Source organism: Astyanax mexicanus, chromosome 21 (genome assembly GCF_023375975.1).
Source record: "Astyanax mexicanus isolate ESR-SI-001 chromosome 21, AstMex3_surface, whole genome shotgun sequence".
NCBI lineage: Eukaryota > Metazoa > Chordata > Actinopteri > Characiformes > Acestrorhamphidae > Astyanax > Astyanax mexicanus.
The window spans coordinates 17,224,114-17,237,211 of record NC_064428.1 but is presented as its reverse complement, the minus strand read 5'-3'; the positions used below and the strand labels follow the sequence as shown (position 1 = coordinate 17,237,211).

At 37.9% G+C, this 13,098-nt stretch overlaps 1 protein-coding gene across 2 annotated transcripts in view; it reads left to right on the top strand.

Moving 5' to 3' along the window:
* cacna1hb (calcium channel, voltage-dependent, T type, alpha 1H subunit b) overlaps nucleotides 1-13,098 on the top strand; it is a 173,800-nt gene that overhangs the window by 55,253 nt on the left and 105,449 nt on the right. For both annotated transcript variants that reach the window (XM_049470121.1, XM_022674890.2), the window contains exons 3-5: nucleotides 4,325-4,436; nucleotides 5,920-6,053; nucleotides 8,626-8,723. In XM_049470121.1, the coding sequence (XP_049326078.1) occupies nucleotides 4,325-4,436; nucleotides 5,920-6,053; nucleotides 8,626-8,723 (344 nt within the window). The remainder of the gene's footprint in view (nucleotides 1-4,324; nucleotides 4,437-5,919; nucleotides 6,054-8,625; nucleotides 8,724-13,098) is intronic.

The window sequence follows — 13,098 nt, the reverse complement described above, 5'->3', positions numbered from 1 at the left end:
CAGGGATGTCATGATTTTATTTTGCTATATGCAAATAAAAGTAAGCAGTTTTTGTAAGAGGAGGTTTCAAAGCCTTAAATTAAATAAAGAGATTTCTACTGTAGGGATCCTTAGCAGCTTTTCTGAGGCCTTCAAAGTATTTATATTGATATCAAAATCATATTGTATCGACCGAAATTAAGAAATATATCGCAATATAAATTTAGGCCATATTGTCCAGCACTATGTTCTCTTATATGTGTGTACTAATAATCTTCATATCTGACTGATGAAATATTGTCAGGCGATAAGTGAGTCATGTTTGTACGAGGAGGTAATAACAGTACTAGCTGTTTTATGTAGATCACTGTAGCTAAGTAATTTGGATAATTAACTGCCTGGACGCCCCCACAGCCACCCCAGGACCAGTTCTCAGTTTACTAACAAAGTCCATTAGAACATGCGTCAACCATATTGAGCTTTTTAGCACATGCAGTCTTGAAGCACAGTTTGAAAACAGGCTTGGCTGCTCCACTGCCAAATCTTTGCCCGCCTGCCGATTCTTGATTGGAGCTTTAATGTGTTTGCTGTTCCTGGAGACAAAAGATGGCTTGAATTTGTTTTTGAGCAGAATGTTAGGCTGGATATTGATGGAGCTGTGGTTGCATCCATAAATGCCATAAAATTTAAATTATAGATATTTTAGTAGAACCTGCTGTATACCATGGATCTCTTTAAACATTTCAGCTCATATTGTTTCAGCTCGTAATCCTCATGTGAATGATGTCAATAATTAAAGTGTACAGTCATCACTATTCATTTTTTATACGTAGTTCCACTCATTTCCACATTTTAGCTCTGCACTTCTATCCATCATTTATATTCTGTCTTTGTAACAGAGGACAATATGTCATCTATGGTAAAAAAAAAAAAAAAACTGGAAAAAAACCCAAAGTGGCAACTTTTCAGCAGAAGGAAGTAACCTTTTTAACTAGGGATGCATGGATACCATTTTTTTCCAAATGAGTATGAGTACATGTGTGTGTGTTTTTGTATTAGCTAATACTGATACCGATATCTTCTTATAATCAGAAGCATTATATAACAGTGTAATAGTGTAGTTTAACCCCACTAACTGGGTAATGACGCTCTTCACAAAGCTAAAGGAATCACGTTCAGACTGGTTTTAGTGCTGGATATGCAATGATTTTCAGTTGTTTCCACTCTACAGGAAGTGACAGACTGTCTCAGCTGGAGCTGTGCTGGAGTATTAGATTATTGTTGTTATTAATAAAATAACTTAGTTATATATTTAACAGTAAATACAGGCTATTTTAAGCAATGAGTCTTAGTAAAAAAAAAAAACATACTTAAAACAAAAATAACACTATTTACACCTTTATCTCTTCTGAAATCAGTTTATTTTGGTGATTAAAGCTCTTCTGTTTATTTACACTTAGATTTTGAGTGTTTGCATAGAGGTGGGTGTAATTAGGCAGAGCTGTGCCAAGTCTGTGATTGGCATTTGTGTGGTATTAATGTGGCATTTGGCCCTGTCCAATATCGGCAATCAGATGCCCCAGCTGAAAGACAAATGCCGATCAAACTCTGCCCCAAAAAAAAAAATTATTGATCAGTTACACATGAAATTTCATATGCGAAGGTCAAAAACAGCTGAAGTGTATAAGTGTAAAGTGTAAAATATATGGTATACTTATATACTGATACACTGACATGTCATTGGACAAGCTAAAATGCTGCACTGACTTGCAGGATATGTGTGTATGGTCTACTGTACTGATGTGTATGTGATTTATGTTATAGTTGTTTGTCTGATCACACAGACAGTACAAGCCACACAGTGCAAGTTACAATCATTACAACCCACTGCGCTGTCTACTGTGGGTTGTAATGCCTTCTATAACATATGCTTAGTTAGGCCTGGACAATAATTCGATATCGGTATTTATCGCGATAAGAAATGTTTCAATAACGGTGATATCAGTTTTGTGGTATATCGATATGTATTAGAATCACGGACAGGCGTTTTTTACTGGCGTTAGCTCGCCCCAGAGCTCAACACATTCAGCCCCCGTAGCTGGGCTACGTCAGTGCGTGATGACGTAACCACACAGGCACGTAGCCAAATAGGCTAGGCTAGGCTAGGCAAGGCTAGGTTAAAATGGCTAGGCTCGGGTTCGTAGCTTCGCTACGCAGCAAAAATGTCTCGCGCTGGAGCCAAACGGAGCCGGGACGAGCGGATCCAAGGCTAAGGTAGACTCGGTTCGGTAGGCCCCGGTCCTCGAGGCCGGCCGCGGGTCCGCTCGCTCGGCCGCGGGTCCGCTCCCTTGCCGCTTTGCTGCAAATTGTGCCGGAGAGTGCAGCCGACCAGCAGCGGTAATGTTAATACATCTAATCTGTTCCACCACTTCAAGCAACTCCACTACATACAATATTTTTCTTATAACGTTACTGACTGAAGCACTTTTATAGCTTATGTTGTATCTAAGTTATTCATAGTTGATAAAGCCTGTAGGTTTGTTTATTTGACGGGAAAACCTTGTTGCTTTTATGTGTATAAAGGCTTCTTGTATTCTATATCCTAGTTGAAACACTTTTGTTTTAATCTGTTAAATTTGTTCACAAAGAATAAGAAGCTCTGCCTCTGTTGTAATTTAAAGTTATTTTTATTGGTAATAGTTATATAGGCTTATGTTTGACAGGGATGTCATGTTATTATTTTGCTATATGCAAATAATATTGATTGAGCATTGATTTATTTTGACTACTTTTATTTCTAAAGTATTAAAGTTTTTGTGAAAGGAGGTTTCAAAGGCTTAAATTAAATTTTCAGACAGTAGTAGGTACAGATTTCCGATACATAGATATCGAAATTATATCGTATCGACCGAAATTTAAGGAATATATCGTTATATTAATTTTGGCCATATCGTCCAGCACTATGCTTAGTAGACATGTGAGACGAGAAATGTTAAATGCCTGCACTATCTATCTGGCACCCACTATCACAACTTGCATTGGGTATTAATACTGTGAGACACATTTAGCTCACTGAACTCCAGTGTTGTGCTGTAATAGAATACCATTGAGGTGTGGTCTAGAGGGGCTATTAAGCCCCCTGTCATTGAGCTGCATTAGGTTAGCTTTAGCTTGGATCAAACTGACACCCCCAGCACCCTAGACAATGCAATCTTTGAATTTCTGTGGCTAAAATGTGTGCTTTGGTTCCAGAGGAGTTAATTATGTTATATCAACACAATGACTGCCCAGGTAACCTCAAAGACAGCTATTGTGTTGATGCTGAGTTTTTATCCCCTAAGCAATCCATTTAAAATCATTTATGTTGGCATTAGGTGTGATTTGGAGCGTGTAAATACATCATGTTACGTTACAATAAACTCAGATACGAATGCATTTACACAAGAATGACTATATCTACGACCTTTTTACTCTGTCAATACTTATTTCTGTATCTTTCTCTTTTAATACTTATCTCTCTTATTACCCATTTTTCTTTTTCAATACCTGTTTCTCTCTCTTTTCCTTTCTTTTTCTGTATCTGGGTATCAATACATTTCTCTCTCTCTCTCTCTCTCTCTCTCTCTCTCTTTTTGTGTGTGTGTGTCGGTGTATCTATTATATACTATCTATTTCTCTTTCTGTCTCTGTTTGTCTATAAATTGTCTATAATTAAAAAACACATTTACAAACACAAATATGTGAAATGTGTAATATATATTCTACACACTATATCCATGTACACAAATACTTCACTGAAAATGAAAAGCAACAAGAAAAGTGACATCAGTAAATTATTGCATTATAATATAGATCCCAAAATGTCAGTTATAACTAGTTTTAGGTGATGTGTTTTTGATCTAGTTAGAAGACAGGGTTGGGTTTCCAATTTTCTAAATGTTCTAAGATGTTGCCGAGATTTAATTCCACCTCCAGTAGCCTGTAGACTGGACATAACTTTTGGGCTACTTTAAGGAGAGCTTTTAAAGTGGACAAACAAAAAGTCTTGCTGTCTGTATTTATATTGTTTGTGTTTTAACAGTAAGCAATATATATTTTATCAAGTGCATAATATTTTTTTTTTTTTTTGCATGTGAATCAATAGTACTCATGAGTATTTGGGGAAATACTCAATACTCTGGTTTGTTATTGTATTTTTAAGCCATGTATATCACTATCAAAAATTGTATGTATATCCTGCTATAGATAGCTCTATTGTACAGTAATGCTACAGCATTTGTAAAAGTAATGCCCTGTACATCTGTGTGTGCAATGGGAGTGTTATTAGCCTTAACCCCAGCTCTACCTGGTTTGAGCGAGTCAGCATGTTGGTGATTCTGCTCAATTGCGTCACCCTCGGCATGTTCCAGCCGTGCCAGGACCTGGAGTGCCACTCGGAGAAGTGCAGCATACTGCAGGTACAGTAAGAAATAGTAATCATATTGGCTTTACTGGCTTTGTTTTTCGTGAAATACTTTTTGTGTGTGGACATACAATGCATATATATATATATATATATATATATATATATTCAGTAAATTTGCATCATTTAAAAACACCACCAGCTCTTTGTATTTTATGCAAAATTGCAAGATAAACATTTAACAGAATTCCTAACACATTTTTTGCAGGTTTTCATTAATCTTGCCAATTCGCAAAAATATTAAATAGCCTAACTGTATTGTTTGTTCTATTGTGAGTGTAACTCCAGCTCAGTTGAAAAATGAGAGATTCCTTACATAATGCTGGTGGTGAAATTTCAAATGCTGATACTTCCACTGACAAAGACCTTAAAGAAATGTCTCTAATTGGCTGCTTTATGCCCTGCCCAGGCTTCATTAAGCCCTGCCTTATAATTCTCATTATCAATCTTCTAGCATAACTAGCATTTTAAAATGTGCTGACACATACAATTATCACTCATGTGAAGCCGTTTGCTATGAAATAAACCAGTTCATGTGACACTTGAGATCAGTTCTGGCTTAAGAAAGACCACAGCTGTATAAGTTGTGAGGTGTTACCTTGTGAGTAAGGTTGAATACTGGCCAGCGTTCTCATGGCAAGGTAAAGTCAATTATCAGAGTTGGAGGGAGGCCTTATAGTGGGTGTCTTGTATATTCTGTGTATTTCTGTGTATTTCTTGAAGTTTAAACTTCAAACATTACACAGTTACAATATACAATATATAATATAGCTTTAATGCTTTCCCAGGCCTTCTATCTCAAGGCAAATTTGAGCCTCTCCCTTCAGTTCAGAGCATAAATTGTTAGCTAAAATAAATAAACAAAAAATAACATAAAAATAACATTAAAATAATATTTGTACTTAAATTTCTACATTAAATACATTGAATACGCCAAAAAAGAATCTTTAGACAAAACCTTTTCTGGGCCTGTTTTCTGTACAAAATATATGTTGCAAAAAGTTCCATTCCAATCATATATTTGCAATCCCCCAAAATATATTATAAAAGGTAACCAGGCATCAAAAAATTTAGTTTTGAACAAGACATTCCATTTTTGACATTGTGCGTCCATTTAACATTCGTGTATACACTGGGAACACGTCATAAAATGGACATTACAGCCCACAGTAGACAGTACAGTGATCAGTAATTAATTTGATTAGAATTTTCTTTGTAAACAGGCAAGCAAAATGTGACAGAATTTACATCCCCAGTTACTGCAGGAGACCCCACGGCATTCTTTTGCTTATATGGAATGGGACACGATACTAGTTGTTTTTCTCCCATGAGTTTTGGTATGGCAGTGTAAAACAATTCTGTAAAAATAGCAATATTCTAATGAATTGTTAAGGGGGACAGTACTTTTACACAGCACTACATATGCTGGTGCATATCTTTTTTGTCTAATCTTTGAAAACAAGTTTGTTTCTCTACAGGCATTTGATGACTTCATCTTTGCGTTCTTTGCTGTGGAGATGGTAGTGAAGATGGTGGCCCTGGGGGTGTTTGGACCGAGGTGTTACCTTGGTGACACGTGGAACCGACTGGACCTCTTTATCGTCATGGCAGGGTAAGTAACCAATCATAAAGTAGCAGTGCAAAAGAGATAGAAAGAAAGACCCTATTACCTCTTTTTCTTTTTCTCCCTGTCTTAAGAGAGAGAGAGAGAGAGAGAGAGAGAGAGAGTGTGTGTGTGTGTGTGTGTGTGTGTGTGTTTAATGTCAGTTCCAGTTTTAATGTCAGTTCCAGTCCTAATGTCAAGTCGATGTGTCACAGATATGCTCATGAATGACAATTACTACTAGGCACTCCCAAAGATCACCCCGTCACTCCAGCTCACTTCACTGTTTCTCTCTACATCTCTCAGTAATATGCAGTTTTTTATCTCTGCTTAACCAGTCCTTTTGTTCTCCGCATATCTTTTCAAACGGACCTTTTTCAAATCCGTTTCTGAATTCTTTAAATGAAAAGAATAAACGTCTCAGTCTCAATGAACCGTAAAATCAGTTGCAACACTAAGTGTTGTTTCAGATTTTGGAGTATTAGTAACCTTTTTAAACAGACATTAATACACAAGTGATATTGCTTTAGTGAGTGATGTTGCCACTTGTGTCAGTTTTTTTTGGTACAGCACAATCTTAAGTGTGTTGTTGTCGTTATGTTGCAGTACTGGGACCGTACACAGTACTGCTAAGTGATTGCAATGGTAGTTTCTATAGTGTTGGTAAGTGATTGATTTGGTTGTTGCTAGGTTGTGGTTATGAGGTCGTTGTGGTGTTCGAGGTGGTTTCCTTCTTTTGCTAGCTGGTTGCTACTGTGTTGCTGTGATTACTATGGTGTCAAAGGTAGTTTCTAAAGTGTTAATAAGTGGTTGCTTTGGTATCCCAAGTGGTTGCTATAGAAGCTGCTAAGTAGTTGTGCGATGTGGACAAAATAAAAGAAAGAAAATACAAAATGGTTAAACAGTTGAAGCGGATTTCATTTCCAGGCAGTTGCAAGGCTATTGCTATAAGGTTGCTGTGGTATTCCAGGTGGTTTACATGATGGTGCTAGCTGGTTGCCATGGTATTGCTAAGTGTTTGTTATGGTGTCCCATGTGATTGCTGTTGTATTTATAAGTGGTTGCTTTGGTATTCAAAGAGGTTACCTTGAAGTTCCAAAATGGTTGCCATGGTGCTCCAGGTGGCCGCTAGGGTGCTGCTAAGTGACTGCTAGCTAGTTGCTATGGTATCTAAGGTGGTTGCTGTGCTGTTTCTAAACGATGGACAATAATATTTGTTTAACAACACAATCTCTGTCTACCCAGACTTTGAAGCACATTTGTTGGTTTTCTGAAACCAAGGTTATTATAAAAGTTTTAATCTTTTTCTAAATTGCATGTTGAGTCTTTGAGTTACTGTCTCTGCTGTCTAGAATAGGCTTTCTACTAGATTTTGGATCATTGCTGTGAAGATTTGATTGTATTCAGTGACTAATTGAGGTTAGAATGTTGGATGATCCACACCTTAACATATCCCCAACCCCCTTAATCATCCTTAAAAACATTGGATTTAGCACCACCATTCCAGAGAATACAGTTTCACTGATCCACAGCTCAATGCTAGGATGTTTTATACCTCTCTAGTCCAGCGCATGCTTGGCATTAGGCCTGGTGCCTATAGATTTATGTTTATCTACTCCAGAGAGCCCTATTCTATTGACCATACTTCACTACATGGACTGGAGTAGGCACAGACTTGTAGTATCATCAAAGTGCAACATAAAGTACCGTATTTTACGGACTATAAGGCACACTGTATTGTATTTTAAGGCTATCAATAAATGTCAATGTTTTAGTCTATTTCCATACATAAGGTGCATCGGATTATAAAGCACATTTTAAGCAACAATAGTAGGGAACAAGGGTGTCGCAATGTTTCCCTTGTAATTCAGCAGTTCTCACCGCTGGGGGCGCCTAAGTAAATAAAGCTGTAAAATAAAATGATTAAAAAACATTGCTGGATGTTAATCTACACAGATTTCTCTCTCTGTTATTTACAGTAAGCTTATATTTCCAGTATTTCCACTAATGCGGTGAGCAGCAGTGCTAGCCTTAGTTAGCAGCAACACTGCTAAAATGCTTAGCGCTAGTAAACGCCGCCCAACAGCGCTACACTGAGAAACCCTGAGTGGTTTGGTAGGCTAGGATGCTATCAGCTAGTGGTTCATCCCATGTAGCTTGTTTTAACATGGTAAACATGCAGACTACAGTCCAATATACTCACCTTTGAAAGACGAAAGAGCTAGCGTCGCGGAATGCTAATACTGCTCTAGCCTAAAATTTGTGTATAACACTGTACTTCAGCAGAGTGGCTTTACTGCTCTTTACAACCTGACTTTTAGAATTCATACATAAGGGCCGCTGGATTATAAGGCGCACTGACGATTTTGGGAAAATAAATGGATTTTAAGTGCGCCTTATATTGCGAAAAATATGCTAACTAAATGCAAACATAGAAGGGGTGTTCTCAAACATGTGTACATATAGTTATCTACCTAGAAGCAGGTTTGTTATTGTCGTGACAACACAGTGAATGAACATGAAATTGTTTTTTTAATAAATGGTAATTGACATTAATCATATTTTATTTATTCGCACACAGGATGTTGGAGTACTCTCTAGATGGACACAACGTTAGCTTCTCTGCAATCAGAACTGTCCGAGTTCTCAGACCTCTTCGGGCCATCAACAGAGTGCCCAGTGAGTATCTCTCTTTTTCTCTCTTTCACTCTCTCTGCCTCCCAGCTATCACATACTCACACGCTCTAGTGCAGCGTTACTCATTGAGCGTCTGTCTAAGCTTTAGGTGCCGGTTCCCCTGGGCAGTTAATAATTACTGGATAACAGCTTAGCATATGAAATGATGCAGACAACACAAATAAAGCTTTCCTCAAACATTCAGAATGATACTTTGTTTTTGGTTGATATAAGAAGTATTGAATAGAGTGAAACAACTTTCTTAGACATAAACAATTATATTTCCTCACCTTTAAACATTAACCAACCAATCAGTCTAACAAACTTACAGTTCTTAACCTCTTATATCCATGAATTTTTTATTACAACATAAGGAATGCTAATTGGTAAATACATGCAAATCTATTCAAACTGTGGGGCTAAAATACCAAGAACCACTGGTGGTTTCAAGCAGTTGAACACTTCTAAGATTTAGCCACCTTTGTATAAAATTTAAGCTTATAAAGAGCATAAAAGCATCCAAACACAGATGCAAACTAGAGTTATAATAATAGTCATAATAATAAAATATCATGATTTAATTATAATGAACAAATTATTGGCTTAAGCAAAATATCAGCATTGGACAGATGTTTAGATCTACTCCCAATTTCTATATTTTCTGAATTTTTATATATCAGCATTTGTTTCAGCATGTGCAGATGCATTTGTAACAATACATTTGGCATCCCTACCTGTTTGGCTGAAGACCTACATTTGAAGACCTGAAGATTTGGCAATCTACTTATAAAATAGTCAAACAGCTTGTTAAAACTAAATACACATGCAAGCTATAAAGATGCAAATGTTATTGCATATGCATGATGCACGTCAATCAGAGAAAAAGTAATGTGTACAGTACCTTGTAATGCTCCCTTTGACAAGTCTTACAATTTGGAATTTATTTATTTTTGTTTCAGTCATTTTCCACAAACTCGTCCCTGCAAAGCACTTTTAGTTCTGCGATATTGCTTCTGCAATATTGGTGGGACTTATTTATTTATTGTTTAACTCTAAATCATTATAAGTTAGGACTGTATGATAAATGCTAATTAGAATGCAGTGTTTCTTATATTTCCATCCTTTTTTCATTTATTTAAAATGTCTAATTGTGGTGTCTAGTATGAATGAATGCCATGTGAGCTGTTTTTGTGAAGAAAAAAAATGTGCTCCGGTGATCCGATGTAAGGCTGCTTTAGTCCGGTGGAGGAGTGAGTGGGAAGAAACAATAGGATTTTGGCTTTTGCTCATGAATATTCATACATATTAGTTTACAACATGTGTAATAATACCCTGCTCAGTGCAGTTTAGCCACTGATCTACATGTAGAGTCTCTGTAAAACGCAAAATCCACCGGAGATCCTATGTAAACCTAGTTACTTACACACAGAGGTGGGTAGTACATGTCCAGAAAGTAACACTGATGTGTTATTTGCATAAATATGCATACACAAGTATGCATAGTTAAATTACAAGAGATTTAGGAGAAAAATCACGAACAATAGGCTTAATATGACTGGTTGTGGTTTTGCACTTATTTTTTGCACTATATAAGACCTAGAAAAGTTTTATTTCTATTTTTTATTCTTATTTCTATTTCTTATAGAATCAGTGTGTAAGAGAAACCAGTCTGTTAAGTGTCCGTTATATGATTTTGTCAAATAAAACTCTAGTTTTCAAGCTATTGGGGACAGGTCAGGAGTGCAGCCACATCAGTTTAATACCCATATTGTTTTCTTCCAACCCCTTTCCAACACTTTGTCATTTCTGCAGTTTGTGGTTTTGCATTGCCTTGTTGAGAAATGCATGCATATCTTGCTCCAAGATCTCAATACTGTTACGTCTCCAGTCTCTCCTTTCACACTCCCGAACTCCATTTCCCATGAACCCACTGGTGATGACGTCACTGTCAGCCGCTCACCTTCACCCAATCGCGTCACGCTCCCTCGTTCAGACTCACCTGTGTTCTAAGTTGTTCCGGTTCATAGTAATTCTATGTTTTGTATATATAGGGTTCTGTTAGCATAGGTTCCTTGCGAGGTATTGCCGACTCATGTTGCGTACTGAGCGTTTTTCCAAACCCTTTTCCGACTGCCCTTTTGTTATGACCCTTTTTCCTGTATTACGGATTTTGCCTTTTGTCTTTGCCCTTATCGGATTTGTTGTATTATCGGACTGTCTCTCTGGCTTCGATTCTTGGACTGTTTCCTGTGAGTTCTGTTCAATCTGTTATCTGGTTGTGTTATCCTGTTTACGGCTCTGTAAATAAACCAGTCTTTACCTTTTATTCGGCAAGCGTCACCCCTATCTGTCTGGTGTTTCATAATACCTCGCCAAAAGCTGTGATGGCCGAATTTAAGGATTTACAGCAGGCTGTTGATAACCAGAGGAGAATGCTCGGGCAGCATAGCCAGCTGTTTGAGGGTCTAACTCACTCTGTTAGCTCTCTCACCGCCCAGCAAACCGAGCAACACTCCCAGCTAGCCCAGATAACCGCTAGTCTCCAGGGTATCTCAGCTCAGTTAGCCCAGCTGAGCGTAGCCACCCCGGCTAGCTTAGCTCCCGCTAGCCAGGCCCCGGTTAGCTTAGCTCATACATCTCCGGCAGCGACTGTTTTTTCTGTTGTTCTGCTCTGCCAGTCAGTTTCTCCTTCTGTGTTTCCAGCACTAATAGACTCCGGTCGGAGAGGGGCGGAGCTACAAATTAGACACACGTGACGGAAAATTACAGGAGAAACAGGGGAACAGAGCGAGACCGTGACAAATACACATTTCTGCATTAATGCTGCCATCAAAATAGAACTTTCTTGCTGTGTAGACATGAATGAGCCTAATATTATATGATGAGCTGCTTAGAGAAGCCTATAATTGTTCATTTGTTCCCTATTAGTAGTAGATAGGAACAAAGTGTGCTAATGGCATTAATGGCTCATCAGCCGCTTACTCACCTATTTTGAAAGATGATTAGCTACAGGAGCATTAATAGAGAGGCAAAATTGAACACAGTATCAATTGATGTTTATTTTACTTTGAACTGGCTGCATTACAGTTAGCGAGAAGACTAATTAGCAGACATATCTGCTTAATGGAAACACCTTTAGTGATCCTGTTGGCTCTCTGGCTGTAGAAGAAACACAGCTGTATGTTTTCTTTTTTTGTGATGTAATGAAGCCAGTCACTGAGGGCAAGACTTACTCTCTCTCTCACTCTCTTTGGCTCTTCCATGTGAATTGATTCGAAATGATTTGGGCTGCACTGAGATGGAACGAGATACGCACTCCATATTTATAGACGCATTCTCTCTCACTCTCTCTGTCATGAACAGGAGCGTGGTTATAGCTTCCTAAACGCTGCAAGAAGCTTCTCACTGGGGCTGAATGTTACAGCTCACCATCTAGAATTATTGCTACCATATCTTGGCTTCTTACAAGTGTTTCTAACACTAACACACATACATAGTGACACAGTTTACTAGAAGATAGGAGTACAGCTCATTCCAAGCTTTGTCTTTTTTTTTTACATGCAATGAAGCTTCTTTTAAACGATACTGAAAGATGGAGGCAAAATAACTAAACACATAAAACTCATAAAACATAAAGAACATTGGAGGAGGTTGTCTTATTTTAAACCTCAAACATTAGAGTTTGGTTTGCTTTAAAGCAGCACTAGGTAAGACTTCCTTGATTTTTGATCTTTTTAAAAGAAGTAAAATTACAGTTTGAAACTCACTGCAGCACTGCATTGAGGTGTAATAGGAGGAATAGCGGTGCTCTTTTGTCCGTGCCGGGCTCCTCTGAGCTCAAACCAGACTCTGTAAGTTTTCCTAGGCGGCCGCAACCAATGCTCGCGAGAACTGCGACCTGCTTTCCGACCGCATATATCTGTGAAAGCCAGAAAACGAGAAAGAGAAACTAATCCGCCTGAAACATTTATTACACTCTACAACTGTAGGGGGAGCCCACAAGCACAAAATCTCAATCCTACCTAGTGGAGCTTTAATTGTTCAAGTCAGTGAAAAGAAAGTTGTAGACACAGATGAGTCTGGAGAGACATTAAATTCAATTTTTTTTTATTGTAATCACCCATTCCACTTTCAACAAAATGAGTGTAGCACATTTAAAACAACTGCCAGCATAACCAGGTTATGCCACCCAAGCAAGATGTGTAAAGAGATCTTCAACAATTTAAACTTAAATTTCTTCACAGGCCCTACAGGTAGCTCTTGCCACAGTTGATATCAATGTACAGCATTTACCATAAAAAAGAAACCAAAAGAGTTTGTTTCACATAGAACGTGTACAAATATTAAACTGTTGATGTCAAGAAATAAACACCAGGAC